At 45.1% G+C, this 22,612-nt stretch overlaps 1 protein-coding gene across 4 annotated transcripts in view; it reads left to right on the top strand.

Annotated features, from left to right (window-relative positions):
- PHTF2 (putative homeodomain transcription factor 2) overlaps nucleotides 1-22,612 on the top strand; it is a 145,306-nt gene that overhangs the window by 45,194 nt on the left and 77,500 nt on the right. For all 4 annotated transcript variants that reach the window (XM_034765851.1, XM_034765841.1, XM_034765823.1 and 1 more), the window contains one exon: nucleotides 21,580-21,636. In XM_034765851.1, coding sequence (XP_034621742.1) covers nucleotides 21,580-21,636 — 57 coding nt within the window. The remainder of the gene's footprint in view (nucleotides 1-21,579; nucleotides 21,637-22,612) is intronic.

Genomic DNA, 22,612 nt, shown 5'->3' with positions numbered 1-22,612 from the left:
GGGGGAGGGTGAGAGTCAGGGGTGCATAGTGGGCCCAACACAGTCCCAGACTGCATGCTGGGGAGATCTAGTCACATAGAGTGTTGGGGTTCTTAGGGATTGGCTTGTTTTGGCCTTGTTTTGAAATAGGATTAGCTTGTTTTTTGGTTTATTGTGAAAGTCGGGATGCTTACTGCATGAAAGCTGGCAATTGTGCTCTCTTGCTGGTGTGATAGGGTGAAGATAGATCTCTGATGGCCACAGTACAAGTCCCTAGATTTCATATGCTGAATATGTTTAAAAAATATTTAATGAGGCTTTGAAGTAGAAGCTTTATTGATGAACTATCCTATTCATGTCTATTTTGGACTAGGAAAACTAATATTTTGGAAACCGAGCTCCAATAAATTTCCACGATGCATTGGTTTAAAATCAGGATTTTGTGCTCTTGTCCAATATTCTACCAGTATCTTGCAGACAGTTTAAATATAGACATCATATTGTGGGATTAACTGGTGCATTGCTATTGTTAAACTGGAATGGACCTGAACTGCCAGTGAGTCAGTAACAAACTTGCAATCACTGATGTTGAAAGGATCTGGTGATTATAGTTAAGGCCCTACCAAAATCATGGCTGTGAAAAACGTGTGTCAGACTATGAAATCTGATCTCCCCCATGAAATCTGGCTATTGTATGGAAGACCAGATTTCATTGAGTAGGGTAGCTGAAGAGTGGAGGCTGCTGGCTGGGAGCCGAGCTCTGAAGGCAGCGCTGCCACCAGCAGCAGTGCATAAGTGAGGGTGGCATGGTATGAGGGGGAGAGGTCATTACATTTGGGGGAGGCAGGGCCAGCTTTATGACTGGGTGACCACCCAGGGCTCTGTGGTCGGGAGGGGGTGGTGTCATGGTCACCCCCTACCCACCCTCCCACACAGCCAGCCCAAGGCCCCTTGTTAACTCTCAAATGCTGGGCCTGGAGCCAGGGATCCTATGGTGCGCCAGACTCCAGCTGCTAGTCCTGGATTGGCTGGGGAGGGATAGGACTGTATCTCCCTCTGCACGGGGCTGCTCTCAGGCTGGGTCAGACCCATCTCTGGGAACCTTCCACGGCTGCTGTCTTGGGAGTCCATGTCGGAAGACAGCGCTGCTGTCATCAGCAGCACAGAAGTGGTGGTGGCATGTATGGCATTGCCATCCTGACTTATACGCTGCTGCTGGATGCAATGCTGCCTTCAGAACTGGGTGCTTGGCCAGCGGCTGCCCTCTAGCTGCCTAGCTCTGAAGGCAGCAGCACAGAAGTAACGGTGGCAATACCACAACCCTCCTACAATAGCCTTGTGACCCTTCCCCCCGATGACCTTCTTTTGGGTTGGGACCCCCATATTTACAATTAAGTGAAATTTCAGATTTAAATATCTGAAACAGTGAGATTTATGATTTTTAAAATTCTATGACCGTGAAATTGACGAAAATGGGCTGTGAATTTGGTAGGGACAAGAAGGATGGAACAATAAGTTGCTTAGTTTACAGCAAGGGAAATTTAGGTTGGATATCAAGAAAAAGTCTTCTAACAATAAGAGTAGTTAAACACTGGAACAGGTTACCCAGGGAGGTTATGGAATTCCTGTCATTGGAGGTTTTTAAGAACAGATTTGACAAACACTTGTCAGGGATGGTCTAAGTATCTACCTCACTGTGGGAAGTGGTGGTGGTGAGGAAACTAGATAATTTCTTAAGGTCCCTTCCAGCCCTTCATTTGTATGATTAGATTAAAGTATGACCTGTTCATCTATGTACATATATGTAATAGTCTCTCTTCTAAACATAAAGGGCTTATTCTGTTTACCATGTGTCACTGTCCTGGATGGGGATTATTTGAAGGACCCATAGTGTTAGAGAAGCTGGGATTGGAGTGTGGGAGGGAAATGGGGGGTAGAGCAGGGATAGTGGGGATTTAGGTGTGTTATAGGGGCTGAGGCTGGAATAGGTAGGAGTGTGAGCATAGACGCTGACTTCCTCAGTTCCCGGGGGGTGCTCAACCCCTGCACTGCCTCAGGCCCTGCCCCCACTCCACCCTTTCCCCCCAACCCCCCCCCCCCCTGTCCCCCCCCGACCCCCCCCCCCCCCCCCCCTGCTCCCCCCCCCCCCCCCCCGGCTACTTCATTATTCTTTGTACTGGCTAATTGTCTGCATTCTTCTCTCACAAACTTGGTTTGAAAGAGAAGCATGTATTGTTTATACTGCAGGTGTTTTCAGACTTCATTGCACTGTGACCCCTTTCTGACCACAAAAATTATTACACAACACCAGGAGGGGACCGAAGCCTGAGCCTACCCAAGCCCCACTGCCCTGGGTGGTGGGGAAGCCTGAGCCCCACTGCTGTGGGTGCCAGGCGTTGGCAAAGCTGAAGCCCGAGGGCTTCAGCCCAAGGCAAGGGGGCTTGTAACATGAGCCCCGCTGCCCAGGGCTGAAGCCCTTTCCCTTTGGCCCTGGGCAGTGGGGCTCTGGCTTCAGCCCCAGGCCTCAGCAAATCTAAGCCAGCCCTGGTGACCCCATTAAAATGGGGTCGTAACCTACTTTGAGGTCCCGACCCACAGTTTGAGAACTGCTGGTTTAGAGTGATTTGCAGGGGAGAGAGAGTCAAATCTAAATGATGAAGATTAACATCCATGCTTGGCATTGTAGGAAGTACCTCTGCTAACATTTTTTTAAAAAAGCACCAAAAAATTAAGTTAACAAGGCATAAAAATGGAAATGCCAATTGAGAGAGATTGGAATGAAACTGTGTTTTTTCACTTTTTTTGCCTAAATACACTCTATCCCTTCAGTAAAATTTTCTCTGCAGATCCCCACTGTATGGCGTTATTTGCCTTTGCACAAGAGCCATAGAGCTCTGGTTTAGTAATTAAAATTGGGGACATGTGTATGACCTGAGCCTCTACTCTGGAAGTTAAGGGTGTAAAAGATCCTCTACAACAATTTTGCCTTAGTTCCCCACTTCCTGTTGGTTGTTGAGAGCACTGGCTTCTGCATAATGTTAAGACGACACAGATGGCTACAATCCTCCCCTCTGATCTGTCTGCAGAGACATATGCACACTCCGATTCTGGACCTCTGGATCTTATCCACACAAATATTATCATTGTGTTTTCAGAGCTCCTATTCTGTTGAGATGAGTGGAGCAGTTAATTCTTTGCAGGACTATTGTTTCAGGCTGCCTGCAGACTCAGGAAGAAAATATTTCATCTATTTACAGTCATTTATCTAAAAGGGTATCTTCCAAATCATGAGGGATATAGTGGTTGCATATTATCAAGATTTTTAGTTTGAGTTTTCTGATTTCTTTTTTTTTATTTTCTCTTAAAGTCCCCAACTGCTGGAAACAGTGTAATCGAGAATCTCCACTTTCATTTAAAAATTATAATAAAAAAAATGGTTTTAATCCTGATGGTTCTGGAGAAGAACTTGAAAATGTTGACCCCTATATGCTTCAACACTAAAAGGCGAATAAACTGTTTCCTAAAAAGTTATTTACTTTTCAAAAATGTCATTAATTAAAAAAAAAAAATCTTCTTTTTTTTTTTTTTGGGAGGGCCTGACTCATGATTTTTTGAGTACTTGGGATTGGCAATACTAGAGCTAGAAACATTTGTTATTAAAAACATAAAGTGGAATCTTAAATTTTGGAGCACACTTCTGCACTAGCAGTAAGTAAATGGTGGATTCCAAAGCAAAGTCTGTGGTGTAATTAGGGCTCCATTGTATTTCCCTCACAACTTGCTGAAATGTTTCATGCTCTTAACTAGCGGCAAGCAAATTTAAATATATCACTAGTTGACTCAGACAACTTAAACCACTGATGGCAATTGTCAATAATGGTTGAAAGTTGTGCAAGCAATTAACTTTAAAAATAAGTTGGAGGGGATAATGCGTTTTATATCCGTTCAGGAAGGGCATTCCATAGAAGAAAGCACATATGGTGCATTAAGGCTGGCATTTTTTGTTGGGCCCGTAAATATACTGAAAAGAGTTACCAGTGGATAAGAGATACGAGTAGATAGGCAGGGAGAGGAAGAATTATGCAGGCCTTAAGGGAAAGGACAAGAAGTTTGTATTTTATTAAAGTGGCAGGATTAAAAGGGGTGTGTGTGTGTGTGTGTGTGTGTGTGTGAGAGAGAGAGAGAGAGAGATACTGGGCAAGGAAGTTGAAGTGGCAGCATTTTGTATTGAGGAGAAAACAGCGATGTAGGTATCAGAGAGGCCAAAGAGGGATGAAATTACAGTAATCGAGATGGGAGATAGAACATGAATAGGAATTTTAGCTGAAGCGACTAAAAGAAAGGGATGATGTGAGAAACGTTGGAGGAAGAAATAGCAAGATTTGAACATGGTCCAGAAGTGTGAGGCACAGAAGGGGGAGGACTAAAAGATCTCCAAATTATGGGCCTGAATATGGAGGAGGAGGGTGGTGGTCAGAAAATGGGGAAAGTAGGGATGGTTTGTGGGGAAAAGATAGTTTTGGCTGTCTTTTAAGGCATCAAGCTAGTGCAAGTATAAAGGGCAGTTTAGCCATAGTAGCACTGGTAGCGGCAGCACAGCTGAGCCATGCCAAGTACAAACCTGCCTGAAACCGGTGAGAATGTTCTCAGCATGGCTTAGCTGTCCCTCTGCCGATGGAAACCATGCTACTGCAGCTGTTTATACTTGCGTTACCTCAGTGACAGCTAACGTGAATACATGTACATAAGCAGGGGAATCACATCCCTAGCTTGTAGTGTAGTCACAGCCAAGTCTGGAATACTGATAAAATCCTCACTTTCAATAAATTATTTCTTTTAAGCAAGAGTAAATAATTCCTCTTCAAGAAGGCAGTGGTACTCTGCCAAAGGAAATGTTGAGATTATCCAGTAATGAACTCTGCTTCCCCACAGAACTTTACAAACCAGGAAGAATATGGACTTAACTGTCAGGTGGCAGCCTAAATCTCTTTGAGGATTTCTAGAACCTCAGAGGCTAATACTGGTCTAAACTCATAAGAATCTATATTTATAGTGCTTGGTCTCACATAGAAGCTGACAATCATATGCATGTCCCCAAACATGGAGATAATCCGAATCCACCAAGCTGTTAATTGCCAGAGTAAATTACTGGAAGGATAGCCAAATAACCTGTGACAGTTGATACATGATCATTTCCTGTGAGAAGATTCTCACCTCAAACAATACCAATAACATCTTCAGTTCATTTTTAAAATGCATTTGTTTCTACAATTAACCATTTACTTTGGCCTAGCCAGGGCCAGCTCCAGGCACCAGCTGAGCAAGCAGGTGCTTGGTGCAGCCAAGGGGAGAGGGCGGCACGTCGGGCTCTTCGGCAGCAATTCGGCGGAGGGTCCCTGTCCCTCTCGGATGGAAGGACCTGCTGCCGAAGAAGAAAGCGGTGCGGTGGAGCTGCCGCCGATCGTGATCGCGGGTTTTTTTTTTTTCCCGCTGCTTGGTGCGGCAAAAACCCTGGATCCGGCCCTGGGCCTAGCCATAGGTTATTCTCTGGTATTGGGTTTATTTTGTTCCACAATAACACCTTGTACTTTATTAGATAGTATTGTATTTTCCCTGGTAATAGCTGATCTGGGAGTAGAGATGGTTGCTTCCACCGTATAACAAAGCATATTCATTTCAGGACTTTGGCTGAACCTAATTGAACCAGTCCAGTCTGCAAATAGAGTAATAGCGTTTTATAAACTCAGAAAAATGTTTTGCATTTAAAAGGTAGCCAAATGTTTCCTTTTCTTTTGATTAATCTCTTTCTCTTTGGTTAATCAACACTTAACAAAACAGAAGCAACTATACTTTTCAGCTACTTCAATTTGACTACACCACCATTAGTTGTGAGTACTATATATGGTTGTGTACTGAGAAATATTAACAAGCATATAAATTATGCTAGCTTGTTACTATGTTTATAATTCTAATTCTATGATGATTGCAGAAGCCTGGAAAAAGTTTAATGTACCTGCCTCTTCAGTGCAGAGTCCAAATCATAATTATACAATTCCTCCTAAGAAAGGCTTTATTATGATGATATCCACTAGTTCTGTTACTTCGGTATTTATATGAACATCTAATTGAGGCAACATCCCACTTGTCAGTAATGATTTGAGACATTCTTTTTGTGCCTAAATTAAATGGTTGAGAATATATTGATTAGTTTCTTTTATTTAATTATAAATCTGAATCTACTAATGTCAGCTTGAATTTTCTTATGTACTCTTTCTTATATACCCTTTTTTGGCCAGAAATGATGTACTTAATTATTAATATTGCTGTAAATTAATAGCTCTTGACTGAAACTTGGCCTAAAGGATCTGAAACCAAAAATTGATGCTGCTTTGATTTGTACCTTTCCTTTGTATTGAGTTCGTTTTTTGAGACTTGTAAGTGTGGCATCTTTTGCAAAATGAAAAAAATGGAAAAGCCTTCTCTTCTTTCTTTGATGTGTTGGTCTTCCACATCTTAAGGTTAAATTTAAAGGTTTATTTATACATGTTCAGGTATGCACACTTAGTTCTTCCAGAACCCATATAAAAATACTTTGAGTATTCTTCTGACCTCTGAGTGTCCCAGCAAATAGACAGTAAACGAGCTAATGGTTAAAATGTAAATTTCCCTTTCACAATCGAGGGGTTATTTTCAGTTACAGAAATAAATAGTGATTTTGTCTTGTATGTAATGTTTCAATAAAGATCCATTCAGGTTTGATTGCTTTAGTAATACAATCTAAATTATTTTGTTATTTATAGAATATTAAGTTATTCTGAATGCCTTTTCTCTTTAACTTCATTGTTCATGGTCAAAGCTTCAGTAGATCATAATTGATTAAAAAATAAAAAAACCTGTTGGACAGAAAACAAGCCGTCATTGAGTATTACCTAGGAACACTACTATATGTGGAAGTAATATAAAATCTGACTCTTCAAGTGATTGCATATGTCTGTTGCACTTCAGGTGTTTTGTGTGCCAAGTGCATCAGAGACAGATTTTTTATTTTTTTTTTCCTTCGTGGTAATAGTCGGAGGGAGTGGGGACACATGCACCTTCTGCTGCCTCTTGCTACTGTATGATGGCATAAAGGGACGAGCCGCCCCAGACCCCACTGAATTCTTTCCTACCACCCATGATTGGTAGTCAAAACGTGTTGGCTTGCTTTTGCAAGTTTTTTCCCTCACAGGGAATTTATCTTATATTTCTATAAATAGGTGGTATGGTTAGATAGTAGTTGTTTGGATTAGTATAGGTTTCATTTGTTTTTTTTTCTTTATTTTCTTGGAACATCTGTTCCCTCTGGTTTTAAGGTGATAACAGCTGGTACTGGGGCATGGCTTGTTCTGTGGGGTTTCAGCATTGTGTTGGCTACAAAAGATGTATGTTGGCAAGTGATCCTCATTCCACCTGCCTAAAGTGCCTTGGTAAGGGTCACATAAGGTTGCCAAATTTGTAAAGACTTTAAGTGCTGAATGAAGAAAAACTGAGAGGCAAGACTGCGCCACATCCTTATGAAGGCTGTCATGCAGTCTCCTTCTGTGCCTTCCTGCTTAAGGAGAACACAGAATGCTTGGTCATTGGTGAAGATTGTCCTCTAGACGTTGCCTCAAATCATTGGCACTGATCTGCTTCCCTGGTGCTGAGGAAGAAACGAGAGGTCGAAATCATCTAAGGAGCCAAGTCTTACTTCTGCTAGATCATCAAGGTCCCCAGTGCCATCCACTAGTAAGCACTCAGGAGGACAGAGGAATGGGTCCTCTTGCAAAAGACACTCGCTGGTACCAACCCTTTCACATAAGGGGTGTTGACTCCGTCACTAATATCTGGGCCGTCAAGACCATCCCCTGCTACAGTACTGACCACCTGTGCAACAAAATCAGCAACAAGAAAATCTCTCAGTACCAACAATGCCTGAGGCATATGTAGCAGCATGAGACCTACTCTGCCTTTCGGTGCCGGAATCCTTAATGGTACAGGAAACAGCTCACCCTGTACTGCTGCACCCTCAGGCCCTTGCTACGGACTTACCTTAGGCTTCTGATCAGCCGTCAGTCCACCGTGGGGGATAAAGCATTGGAATATCCGGCATTTTCTCAACTAATTTAGTCTAGGGGTCAACCTACCACGATATCCCTAGTACCAATATCCCCAGGGCTGCAACCCGGATGTCAGCACCATCGTGATGGGCTGAGGGTCCTCCATGGAGTCTGAGGTAGGTTCTTATGCCCCTTCCCCTTGACATAGATGAGGGCATTCCCTTTCTCCTTCATCAAGGGAATTTTGTTACTGATACTCACCAGATGTCCAGAGGCAGTCAGAGAGAAATTTGGAGCACTGATGGTTGGGGTCCTATTCCATACCCATGACCCATGTGGAACCCATGGGGCATGCCCCCAGTTTCTAGATCCTACTTGGTTCCTCAGTCTTTTGGTAGTGACGCCTGGTAGGAGATCTAATTTCGATACCGAGCAAAACCCTCAAGGCCTGCAAGCTTTGACACCTGCACCCACTACAGCACAAGAGGATCAGCCTCCTTTATATTTGTTGTCTTGTGGACATTCTGGGTTCAGCAGGGCCTTCGAGAGTGGCTCTCCTTGTCAATGACGCCCCCTATTGGAACCTAACAAATCCTTGCAGCCAATGCTATCCTCTTAGCCTCTAACAGCTAAGATAACCAAGAGAAGGTACCATTTCCCTTCTCAAAGCTATGAATGTTTTTATGCCAATTCCTTGTCAGGTTCCTTTGTAGTCACAGCCGTAAATGAAAGATGGTCTTCTACCCCAAAAGGACAAGGGACTTGACCTTTTTGGTAGAAAGATTTATTTCACAGCTGGCCAACAATTTAATATCTAGCCAGCAAATCTTACTGGCTTGGTAGGACTTCTCCCTCTGAGACAATATACTGAAGTTCTCAGACAAGTTGCCAGACGATGCCAGGCAGGAATTTTTAGGCCACCATAGAAGGGGGGAAGTTGGAGATTAGGATCTCACTGCTAGTTGCCTTAGATGGGGCAGTTTTGACATCTAGAGCCATGTCATCCGCAATAACTATGCACAGATGTTTGTGCCTTAAACAATCTGGTCTCCCCCAGGATGTCCAGCAGATTATCCAGGATCACCCCTTTTGAAGGTCCTACTTTCTTTTCACAGAAGATGGAAGAGGAGCTCCACACTCTGAAGAGTTTGAGGGCAATGCTGAAATCGTTGGGAATTTATACTCTTTTCTTTTAGGGTAATTAATAATAAAAAAAAAAGCAATTGTCCTCCATCTCTGCAGAGATACCCCCTCTTCCCACCTTGGCAGCCTGGCCATTCCAGAAACAGGAGGAAACTACAGCAGACCTCAACCTCCTCAGTTTTCTTCCACAGCGGGTTCTTAGTCTGGAAATCCCATGCAGTCTGTTTGATTGCCTTGTGGAGGACAGGATACCAGATCACTTTGTTTGAGTTCCTCCCTCCCTTATTTACTTTCCAACAGGTTATCCCACTTCCTATTTGTGTGGTCCTATTTTACCACAGACCAATTGTCTCCATCATCCCCACTCTGAATCCTGGATACTGGTATGCTGCTCTTAACCTGATGGATACATGTTTTCAAGTGGCTATCCATCAAAGCCACAGGAGATTCCTTAAGTATCTGGTCACCAACGCCCATTATCCGTTTAGTCTTTCCTCTTGGCCTGTCCACTGCCCCGTGAGTATTTACAAAATGCATGGTGGCAACGGCTGCATACCTAAGGAAAACTGGGGGGCAAGAATTTTATTAGCTAGATAGCTGACTGGCTGGTTTGAGGTTGATCTGAGTTCCAAATAAAAGTCAGTCTCTCCAAGATCTGATCCCTCTTCAGGGTCTGTTGATAAACAATATTCTCCCCGATTCAGAGAGTAGAATTTATTGGGGAAGTTTTGGATTCTACAATAACATTGGTGTTCCTACATCAAGCCAGATTCCAGGCAATATTAAAAATTACCATAGAGCTCAAAGCCCATCTGCTTTCAACAGTCAGCAATTATCTGACTACTGGGTATGTGTATGTACGTGATTCGGCATGCCAGATTTCATCTCAGAAAGTTTCAGAGATGGTTAAAATCAGTGTACTCCCTAGCTCATCACCCATTAGACATGCTGGGTTGAGTGCCCACAAGAGAACTAGCCTTCTTAGACTGGTGGATGGATCTGGGCATTGTATATATTGGAGTTTCCTTTGCCCCTTCCTTACCCACACTGACTCTGGTTATGGACACTTCATTCAATTTGAATGAATTAATAGCAGTGGGGCTGGATGCTATTCACCTGAGGATACTGAAGGAATTAGTTGAAGATATCTCGGAGCCAATAATATTTGGCAAAATAATATGGCAATAATATTTACAAACTCATGGTTGACAGGAGAGGTCCCAGAAGACTGGAGAAGGCGTAGTGCACTGCCCATCTTTTAAAAAGGGGAGGAAGGAGGCCCTGGCAAGCTATAGACCAGTCAGCCTGACTTTGATAGTTGGGAAGTTACTAGAGCAATGTATAAAACATTCAATTTGTGAATACCTGGAAGATGAAGGGGTAATCCCTAGCAGCCAGCATGGATTTACCAAGAACAAATCATGCAAAACCAGCTTGGTTTACTTTGACAGGGTAACTGATTTGGTGGATAGAGGGGGAATGTGGTGGCCATAATGTACCTGGACTTCAGCAAGGCTTTTGACACAGTCCCACACAACGTTCTGATAAGTAAGCTGGAGAAATTCAGGCTTGATAGAACTGCCATTAAGTGGATAAATAATTGGTTAAACAACTACAAATGAAGAGTAACTATTAATGGAATGATGTCAGATTGGAAGGAGGTCTCAAATGGGGTTCCACAGGGATCTGATCCAGGTCTGGTGTCATTTAACATCTTTATTAATTACTTGGATGTAGGAATAGAGAGCATAATGATCAAGTTTTCAGATAACACAAAGCTGGGGATGGAATGGCCAATATTTTGGAGGATAGCACTAAAATTCAGAGGGATCTTGATGAATTTCATTTTGGTGTCTAATTCTCCAATTTATCAAAGACAAATATAAGGCTATACTTGGAGAAGAAAAAACAAATGGGCAAATATAGAAGGGGGGAAACTGGGTTGGCAGCAGTACTGCTGAGAAGGATCTGGGATTTGCGGTGGATCAGCCTCAACATGAGTCAACAATACGATGTGGTTGCAAAAAAAAAAAAAAAAAAAAGCAAATGTAATTTTAGGTTGCATTAACAGAGGTATAGCGTGCAAGCCCTGGGTGGTGATAGTACCGCTCTATTCGATGCTGGTTAGGCCTCAGGTGGAGTGCTGTGTCCAATTTTGGTCACCACTGTGTAGAAAGAATATAGAGAACCTGGAAAGGATTCAGAGGTGAGTGATAAAGATGATCAGAGGGATGGAATACAAGCCATATGAGCAAAGCCTGAAGGAACTGGGTATGTTTACTTTGGAAAAGAGGGGATTAAGGCAGGATATGATAGCGGTTTTCAGATACTTGAAAGGCTGCCACAAAAAAGATGGAGAAAAGTTGTTCTTTCTTCCCACAGAGGGTAGGACAGGAGGCAATGGATTCAAACTACAGTGTAGCAGGTTTAGATTAAATCTCAGGAAAAACGTCATAACTGTAAGAATAGTAGAACAATGGAACAGACTGCCTTGGGAGGTTGTAGAAGCTTTTTCACTGGAGGAGGTTTTCAAAAGGAGTTTGGATAGCCATTTGTCTTGGTTGGTTTGGACACAACAGGTCCTGCATCTTGGAGGAAGGTTGGACTGGATGGCCCTTGTGGTTCCTAGTAACCCTATGATTCTCTAGGTTGGGGAGCTCACCTAGGAAATCTACAGACTCAGCATCTACGGTCTCCTCAAGATTTGGGCTCTCCACAAAAATATGTGAATTGTGAGCTATTCATCTGGCTTTTCTCCTCATATCAAGGGAGAGGGCCTACAAGTCCTCATGGACAACACTGTAACAATTTTATATTTGAACAGGCAGAGAGTGGCCAGATCAGATAGTCATTGTTTAGAACTGCATTTTGTTATCACACCAGTCTGGTGAGCCTGTTTGCTGAGGCTCCTTTGATACTACTTTCAGAAGCCAATCTGAACTTCCAAGACCACGGCTGCCTGCTTCATCTGATGGCCTGAATGCTCCATGGTTAATGTCTCAGTAGGCAGTGTTCGGGGAATGTGCAAAACATCCTCATGAATACCAGAAAGTCACCTACTAAACATGCTTACCAGTTGAAGTGGAAATAATTATCCTTATGGTCAAAGCAAAAGTTTCACCAGTCCTGGCCTCTATACCACGTTCTGGACTATTTGTTGCACCGAAAACAACAAGGCCTTCAATTAGATCCATCAGAGTTCATCTGGCAGCTATTTCTGCTTTCCACCTGTGGGGGGGAAGCAACTGTGGGCTGTTTTGGTATTTTCTAATCCTGTGTCAATCAGATCTGGACAGGATCTGGTCAGTTTAAATCTCCATGTCATAGCACCATGAAGTTCGAGGGAGGAATGGGATCTAGCTCAGGTGATGGTTCCACCCTTTGAACGAAGGGCTACTTGCTCCTTACTACATCTCTCTATGAAAGTAGTATTTTTGGTAGCTGTTACCTCTTGAGGAGAATGACAGAATTACAAGCTTTGGTAGCTGACTCTCCTTAATGCAGTTTTTTTAATAAGGAAAAGGTATACATATGTCTGCATCCAAAATTCCTGACTAAAGCATCATAGAAGATGAGGGCTGGAAGAAACATCAGGAGATCATCTAGTCCAACCCCCTGCTCAAAGCAGGACCAGCCCCAACTAAATCATCCCAGCCAGGGCTTTGTCAAGTCAGGCTGTAAAACCCCCGAAGAATGGAGATTCCACCGCCTCCCTAGGTAACCCATTCCAGTGCTTCACCACCCTCCTAGTGAAATAGTGTTTCCTAATATCCACCCTAGACCTCCTCCACTGAAACTTGAGACCATTGCTTCTTGTTTTGTGATCTGCCACCACTGAGAACAGCCTAGCTCCACCCTCTTTGGAACCCCCTTTCAGGTAGTTGAAGGCTGCTATCAAATTGCCCCTCATTCTTCTCTTCTGCAGACTAAAAAGCCCAGTTCCCTCAGCCTCTCCTTAGAAGTCATGTGCCCCAGCCCCCTAACCATTTTTGTTGCCCTCCACGGGACTGTCTCTAATTTGTCCACATCATTTCTGTAGTGGGGACCCAAAACTGGACGCAATCCTCAGGTGTGGCCTCACCAATGCCGAATAGAGAGGACTAATCAGTTCCCTCAATCTGCTGGCAATGCTTCTACTAATGCAGCCCAATATGCTTTTAGCGTTCTTGGCAACAAGGGCACACTGACTCGTATCCAGTTTCTCATCCACTGTAATTCCCAGGTCCTTTTCTGCAGAACTGCCGCTTAGTTGGTCCCCAGCCTGTAGCAGTGCATGGGATTCTTCCATCCTAAGTGCAGGACTCTGCACTTGTCCTTGTTGAACCTCATCAGATTTCTTTTGGCCCAATCCTCCAATTTGTCTAGGACACTCTGGACCCCATCCCTACCCTCCAGCTTATTTACCTCTCTCCCCAGCTTAGTGTCATCCCCAAACTTGCTGAGGGTATAATCCATCCCATCATCCAGATAATTAATGAAGATGTTGAACAAAACTGACCTCTGGGGCATTCTGCTTGATACTGGCTGCCAACTAGACATTGAGCTGTTTATCACTACCCGATGATGAGCCAGACGATCTAGCCAGCTTTCTATCCACCGTATTCTGCTGCTCTCTTCTTCCTTTTATCAGGATCCTGAACTCGACCATGTCATGGTCACTGCTGCCCAGGTTGCCACCCACTTCTACTTCCCCTACCAGTTCTTCCCTCCAGCACATGCACCAGGAAGTTGTCCCCAACACTCTCCAAAAACTTCCTGGATTGTCTGTACACTGCTCCCAGGAGATGTCAGGGTGATTCAAGTCCCCCTGGAGAACCGGGGCCTGTGATCTGGAAACTTCTGTTAGTTGTCCAAAGAAAGCCTTGTCTACCTCATTCTCCTGGTCTGGTGGTCTGTAGCAGATGCCCACCAAGACATCACCCGTGTTGCTCTCACCTCTAAACTTAAACCAGAGAGACTCAACAGGCTTTTCTCCAGTTTCATACTGGAACTCTGAGCAATCTGTGACAGGCAAAGCCCGCCCACTGCTAAAGGATCCCCCCCAGCCTAAGGGGGGGTCCATAGGCCCTGGAGACCAAAAAATTACGGGGGACAACTAATAAAAGAACAGGGATAGGAGTGAGGTCAAAGGGTCAAACGAAGCAAACCAGATGGGGACACCGAGCAGAGAACCCCGGACAGCGCCCACTGCTCCTCGAAGGCATCAAGGGAGCCAGTGGACACTGCCCAGAGAAACTCTGCCCGGATACGTGAACGAATGGAGGACCTGAAATAGGCCCCACAGTCACAGGAGGCTCCATGGGCCAACCTCCTCACGCTGGTTTTATAGATGGCCAGTTTCGCTAGGGCCAGGAGGAGGTGGACCAGGAGGTCCTGTAACTTTGTGGGGCGATGGATAGGGAGTGCATAAATAAAAAGGTGAGGAAAAAAGTGCAACCAAAATCTTAACAAAATATCCGTGAGGAGCCGGAATAGGGGCTGCAGCCTGGCTTACTCCAGGTAAACATGCGCCAGAGTCTCCCTCACGCTGCAGAAGGGGCAGGTGTCTGGGATAGGGGTAAACCGCGCCAAGTACACGCCCGTGCTCACGGCTCCGTGAAGGAGCCGCCAACTGATGTCCCCGGTGGGCTTTGGGATCAGAGTAGAATAAAGGTTGGCCTACCGGGGCTCCTCACCCTCCAGAGGTGGCAGAAGGTCCCACCACTTCGTATCGGGGCGGGACGCGAGGATGAGGACATGAAGAACATGGAGCACGAGCGTGTATAGATGTTTCCTTGGCGCGGTCTGGAACAGAACCGGCTGCAGATCGTGCAGCCGGCTCATGGCGAAGGGACGGGGAGGGGGCCGGTTGGGTCCACGAGCAGGGGCCAAATGAAAAAGTCTGGAGGGCTCGGAGCGGAGGGTGGGTGGGTCGTGCCCTCTCGCAGGACCCGGTCGAGAGAGTCCCGAGCAGCGGGCAGCAAAGCAGCCCTCACCTCCTGAAGAACGTGCCGGGGAGTACGAGGTCTGGAGAGCCCCATGCGCTGAGCGAGTGTCAGGGGATCCAGCCAGTCTCCCTGGTCGTAGTCCAGGAGGTCTCCGACTTTGGTGACTTCTGCCAGGACCAACCTCTGGCACACCACGGGGGACTCCGCCACCTGCACACGGAGCTGGGGATTGTGTAGCAGGGGCTCCGCACGGAGATCTGCCCCCATGGAGGCCGCCACGGACCTGGTCACTGAGAACAGTGTCCAGGTCCGGAGGAGGTCCTGGTAGAAGACCGGCAGCCCGGAGAGGTCTCGCGAAAGACCTCTCGGATGAAGACAAAGGAGCTGCTGGTCATAGTGGAGCCCTCGGAAGCGGCGCAGGATGGTGTGCGCCAATACGCTCCACGCCGGACTACCTGCACCATAAAGGAGCCTCTGCAGGGCCTGGAGGCGGATGACGTGGACCAGAGCGTGCAGACACTTCAGGCCCTGCCCTCCCTCCTCCAGGAGTAGATGGAGAACCCCCGCAGAGACCCCGTGCAGTCCTGACCAAAAGAAACCCAGAATCGACGTCCGGAGGTTGGCCAGGAAACCCGGGGCCGGGACCAGGGTGTTGAGCCGGTACCAGAGCATGGACAGGACTAGTTGATTGAGCACCAGTGCTCTCCCTCGAAGGGAGAGACACCGGAGCAGTCCTGTCCATTTCCGGAGCTGCTCCGACACCCTGCTACGGCGGCCCAGCAGGAGGCTACAGGAGAGTGATAGGCAGATATATTAGCCCCAGATTAAGTAGGTCTCTTTTCCCTGGGTAAGGTAACAGGGAAGATTCCAGAACAACCAGGAACTTTCTGGAAATAATTAAGGCAGACAGGCTGATTAGAACACGTGCAGCCAATTAAGAAGCTGCTAGAATCAATTAAGGCAGGCTAATCAGGGCACCTGGGTTTAAAAAGGAGCTCACTTCAGTTCATGGGTTGGGTGTAAGGAGCTGGGGGTGAGAGGACGTGCTGCTGGAGGACTGAGGAGTATAAGCATTAACAGACACCAAGAAGAAAGCCCTGTGGTGAGGATAAAGAAGGTGTTGGGAGGAGGCCATGGGGAAGTAGCCCAGGGAATTGTAGCTGTTGTGCAGCTGTTCCAGGAGGTACTCTAGACAGCTGCAGTCCACAGGACCCTGGGCTGGAACCCGGAGCAGAGGGCGGGACCGGGTTCCCCCCAAACCTCCCAATTGACCTGGACTGTGGGTTCTACCAGAGGGAAAGGTCTCTGGGCTGTTCCCCAACCCACATGGTGAATCTCTGAGGCAAGAAAATCCGCCAATAAGCGCAGGACCCACAAAGATAGAGAAGGAACTTTGTCACAAATCATACTGCTCTCTTCCATACAGTGCAGCTCCTCCATCTTTTCTCCCTTGCCTGTCCTTTCTGAACAATTTATACCCAATCATGTGAGTTAACCCACCAACTCTCTGTTATTCCAGTCACATCATAGTTCCTTGAGTGTGCCAGGACTTCCAGTTTTTTCTGCTTGTTTCCCAGGCTTCTTGCGTTCGTGTACAGGTACCTAAGATAACTAGCCGATTGCCTTACTTTCTCAGTATGGATCAGCAGGCTTCCCCTGTTGCACCCTCCTCCTTGTGTTTCCTCCTGGTATCACACTTCCTCACTTATCTCTGGGCTTAGGTCACCATCCCCTGGCGAACCTAGTTTAAAGCCCTCCTCACTAGGTTAGCAAGCCAGCCTGCGAAGATGCTCTTCCCTCTCTTAGGTGGATCCCATCCCTTCCTAGCAATCCTTCTTCCTGGAATAACATCCCATGGTCGAAGAATCCAAAGCCCTCTTTCCATCACCTACGCAACCACCCATTTACCTTCACAATTCAATGGTCCCTATCTGGGCCTTTTCCTTCAACAGGGAGGATAGACAAGAACACAACTTGCACCTCAAACTTCTTTATCCTTCTTCCCAGAGCCACGTAGTCTGCAGTGACCCACTCAAGGTCATTCTTGGCAACGTAATGGGTGCCCATGTAAAGAAGTAGGAAGGGGTAGTGATTCAAGGACTTGATCAGTCTCGGCAGACACTCCATCACATCCTGAATTCTAGCTCCAGGCGAGCAGCACGCTTCTCGAGTCTCTTGGTCTGGACAGCAGATGGATGACTGTTCACTGGGGGAAGGAGACCAAAGCCCTGAGATAAGTGGGGGAAATGGAATACCGGGAGGAAGCACAAGCAGGAGAGGGCAAGAGGGAGGACTCCTGTCTCATACTGAGAAATCAGGACAATCAGTGAGTTATCTTAAGTGCCTATACACAAATGCAAGAAGCCTGGGAAACAAGCAGGGAGAACTGGAAGTCCTGGCACAGTCAGGGAACTATGATGTGATTGAAATAACAGAGACTTGGTGGGATAACTCACATGACTGGAGTACTGTCATGGATGGATATAAACTGTTCAGGAAGGACAGGCAGGGCAGAAAAGGTGAGGGAGTTGCATTGTATGTAAGAGAGGAGTATGACTGCTCAGAGCTCCGGTATGAAACTGCAGAAAAACCTCAGTCTCTGGATAAAGTTGAGAAGTGTGAGCAACAAGGGTGATGTCGTGGTGGGAGTCTGCTATAGACCACCAGACCAGGGGGATGAGGTGGACAAGGCTTTTTTCAGGCAACTAAAAATATTGCTCAGGCATGCAGGAGTGGAATCGGGAAGGCCAAATCACACTTGGAGTTGCAGCTAGCAAGAGATGTTAAGAGTAACAAGAAGGGTTTCTTCAGGTATGTTAGCAACAGGAAGAAAGTCAAGGAACGTGTGGGCCCCTTACTGAATGAGGGAGGCAACCTAGTAATAGAGGATGTGGAAAAAGCTAATGTACTCAATGCTTTTTTTCCCTCTGTCTTCACAAACAAGGTCAGCTCCCAGACTGCTGCACTGGGCAGCACAGCATGGGGAGAAGGTGACCAGCCCTCTGTGGAGAAAGAAGTGGTTCGGGACTATTTAGAAAAACTGGACAAGCACAAGTCCCTGGGGCCGGATGTGTTGCATCCGAGGGTGCTAAAGGAGTTGGCGGATGTTATTGCAGAGCCATTGGCCATTATCTTTGAAAACTCATGGCAATTGGGGGAGGTCCCGGATGACTGGAAAAAAACTAATGTAGTGCCCATTTTTAAAAAAGGGAAGGAGGAGGATCCAGGGAACTACAGGCCAGTCAGCCTCATCTCAGTCCCCGGAAAAATCATGGAGCAGGTCCTCAAGGAATCAATCCTGGTCACTTTCCTCTCCTCTAAGTGCTTCAGAAACAGTCAGCATGGATTCATCAAGGGCAAGTCATGTCTGACTAACCTAATTGCCTTCTATGAGGAGATAACTGGGTCTGTGGATGAGGGGAAAGCAGTGGATGTGTTGTTCCTTGACTTTAGCAAAGCTTTTGATACAGTCTCCCACAGTATTCTTGCCAGCAAGTTAAAGAAGTATGGGCTGGATGAATGGACTATAAGGTGGATAGAAAGCTGGCTAGATCGTCTGGCTCAACGGGTAGGGATCAACGGCTCCATGTCTAGTTGGCAGCCGGTTTCAAGTGGAGTGCCCCAAGGGTTGATCCTGGGGCCGGTTTTGTTCAATATCTTCATTAATGATCTGGAGGATGGCGTGGACTGCACTTTCAGCAAGTTTGCAGATGACACTAAACTGGGAGGAGTGGTAGATACGCTGAAGGGTAGGGATAGGATACAGAGGGACCTAGACAAATTAGAGGATTGGGCCAAAAGAAACCTGATGAGGTTCAACAAGGACAAGTGCAGAGTCCTGCACTTAGGACGGAAGAATCCCATTCACTGTTACAGACTAGGGACTGAATGGCTAGGAAGCAGTTCTGTAGAAAAAGACCTAGGGGTTACAATGGATGAGAAGCTGGATATGAGTCAACAGTGTGCCCTTGTTGCCAAGAAGGCTAACGGCATTTTGGGCTATATAAGTAGGGGCATTGCCAGCAGATCGAGGGACGTGATCATTCTCCTCTATTCGACATTGGTGAGGCCTCATCTGGAGTACTGTGTCCAGTTTTGGGCCCCACACTACAAGGAGGATGTGGAAAAATTGGAAAGAGTCCAGCAGAGGGCAACAAAAATGATTAGGGGGCTGGAGCACATGATTTATGAGGAGAGGCTGAGGGAACTGGGATTATTTAGTCTTCAGAAGAGAAGAATTAAGGGGGATTTGATAGCTGCTTTCAACTACCTGAAAGGGGGTTCCAAAGAGGATGGATCTAGACTGTTTGCAGTGATACCTGATGACAGAACAAGGAGTAATGGTCTCAAGTTGCAGTGTGGGAGGTTTAGGTTGGATATTAGAAAAAACTTTTTCACTAGGAGGGTGGTGAAGCACTGGAATGGGTTACCTAGGGAGGTGGTGGAATCTCGTTCCTTAGAGGTTTTTAAGGTCAGGCTTGACAAAGCCCTGGCTGGGATGATTTAGTTGGGAATTGGGTTGGACTAGATGACTTCCTGAGGTCCCTCCCAACCCTGATATTCTCTGATGACTCCGTACCCCTTAGGAGGGAGTCCCCAACAATCACTACCACCCATCTCCTCCCCTTGGCAGTGCTGGTCATGGAACCCCCATCCTTAGGACAATGCATCGCATACCCTCTGGTCAATTGGGGTCTCCTTCTGATCCCTTCCCTCAGATGACTCTTCCAAACCATTCTTCACCGTAGTACCTGTGCCGAGAGCCTGAAAACAGTTTCTTACCTCTATCTGCATTGAGGATACATTGGTTCTCCTCTTTCTTCTTCTGGAGGTCACATGCCACCAATTTTCTTCCCTGTTTTGCACTGCCCTCTCTGATTGTTCAGTATCTGCAGTACCAAACACTGACTTCTATCCAGAAAGTCTTCATTTTCTCTGATGCAATGCAGGGTTCATGGTTGGGTGTTTAGTCCTTTAACCTTAGAATCATAGATATTGTCCTGTAGCTTTTGTTTGGCGCAGGTATTTATACCAGACATTTGTAAAGCTGCAACTTGTACTCTTGGGAGAATTCTGCACCCCTACACAATGCAGAATTTTGCAGAAATGAATGTGCATGCAGAATTTCCTTTCTTCCCCAGAAATGGGCTGCAGTTCTTCTGGCCATCACTAGGGGCCACCAGACCTGCCAAACCCAACTCACACATAGAGGACACTGCTCGGGAGAGAAGGAGGGAGCTGCCATTCCCTGCACTCTCTGAAGGAAGGAGAGGGTAGCGCACAGGAAACTCCGTGCAAGTCTGGGACCCAGGATCAGGCTGTTTCTCCCTCTGGATATCCCTGGGCTCCGAGGGGTAGGAGGACAGGAATCTGGGCAAAGGGAGCCCTGTGGCTGGGCTCTGGGGCGGAAGGGATTGTGGATGTATGGCCCCCCGGCTTGGGGGAGGGAAGAGGGCAGAGAAATAGGAACTGGGTTGTCATAGGGGTTTCTTTAACTCTCTACTGCTATGGGAATTTTTGTGTGTCTGTATAGTTAGACATATTTGCTGACAGGTATTTTGAAATAAATACCTAAATAATTGAAACTGGTGTGATTATGTAGTTTTATTTTGAGTAATAAAATTTGCAGAATTTTAAAGTATTGTGCGTAGAATTTTTAATTTTTGGCACAGAATTCCCCCGGGAATAAACTTGGTCATTGGTACATAACTTTTTACAACTCATTATGCTATATCTTAATATTCCAGAGACGATGCTAAATTTGGATGAGTAATCCTTCCTTCATTGTTCAGGTAGTCTCCAAAATCAGCTCTGGCTTGAATTGCTTGTGAGTCACCTGAAGTGGAATGGACATGTGCAATCTCTTGAAGGAAAAAATGGTTACTTACCTGGTCTGTATCTGTGATTCTTTTGAGATGTTGCACACTCCCATTGCATGACCCACTCTTCTTTCCCTTTATATTGGAGTCTGTCAAGAAGGAAGTTGGAGGGTGTGGGGGCAGGTTTGCCCTCTATGGGATTGTGCAACAGCATAAGGCAGCAGAGCATGCATGCACCTATCCCTTACCCCAATTGGGTATTGCTAAAGAAAAAATCTCTGCCTCTGTGATAAAGAGAAAAGGAATTTGGTAAGGGAGGATTATAAAACTAGGAAAATAAATGAAACTGTCTTCTTGCATAATTCTTGTTAAGAATTTCAAATTTCAGCTGTTGATGCCATGTGTATTCTTTATAATACCCTCAATTTTTATAATATCATAATAATAGGAAATGAGAAATGGGAGGAAGTAGGGAAAATGTAGGTTTCTCTGTAAATAAGTATCTCCAAGGAAACTATGGTCTATTGTTTGTGTTCATGCTGTACCTTACCTCTGTGAAGACCGATTTGTCTTTTTGTTGCATAATGTTTCATTAAATGTAATTTCATTTAGATCTTTTTGTTCTCTTTTTAGATCGGGGCATATGATCAACAAATATGGGAAAAATCTGTTGAACAAAGAGAAATCAAGGTAATATTTTTTTTCTGTTCATAGTGTAGGGTATGGCTAACTTAATCTTAAATTTCAAATTACGTAAGTATGGTGATTTACACTCCTAAAACTCTTATTACAATGAAAAAGTAATGTTCATAATGTTCTGAATTCCAGAGTATAACAATAAGTAGTTTGTATGTTGTTTATCATATATTTCCTAATTACTGAAAAAACGCTAGCAATCTGTAGTTCATGGCAAGAAGTTCAATTTTCTTTGTATGAATTCTAATGTCAGTTGTTTGAGCTGTTTTTTACTTTCAGTTAGTTACTCTATACCACCTTATATCCTCCTTTTTGATGCTGTCATTGTTTTGTACAGTTTATTGGACTGGTAAGTACTTCAGAATGGTTTTGTGTTACTATGCATAAGCTTGTTATGCTTACCTTTTTTCTGCATTTTGGGGTGACTAACAGAATGTCATCAGTATTTGACACTGCCAACTTGTTATGCAAAAATAACAATTGATAGGAATCTTTTGTTGTAATAGATTATGATTTTCTGGAATTCATGGATAATAAATTATATTACACAATTATAGAAATGAAGTAGTTCTCCTAACAAATGAATTTATTATACCAACTTTTTTTCCCTCAAGTTCTGCATATGGTAAATGTGCTGCTATTTCCTGGGCTGAAGGCCGTTGCTGATTTTAGCAGAAATAATTCTGATAATATATAAATTGCTTAAGATTTCACTGGGTTTTAGTGATTGGATAGAAAAATGAATAGGGGATTTTGATGCGCTTTGGGCATGTTTTATTAAGTGGAAATTCAGCTGCATTAACACATCCGAGACTGACCTGGACTGTGTAATTATGTGACCCTGACTTCACTAGAGAACTTTTTTTTTTTTTCATTCTACGAAATAATTGCTTTCTACTGAAATGTTCCTATCTTTATATCTGTTAAATGAGAAGAATTCTTGAAAATTTAAATATATTTTAGAGGTCAC

This window comes from Trachemys scripta, chromosome 1 (assembly GCF_013100865.1).
Source record: "Trachemys scripta elegans isolate TJP31775 chromosome 1, CAS_Tse_1.0, whole genome shotgun sequence".
NCBI classification, from domain to species: domain Eukaryota; kingdom Metazoa; phylum Chordata; order Testudines; family Emydidae; genus Trachemys; species Trachemys scripta.
The sequence above is the reverse complement of the archived record's forward strand: the minus strand, read 5'-3'. Positions and strand labels throughout refer to the sequence as shown.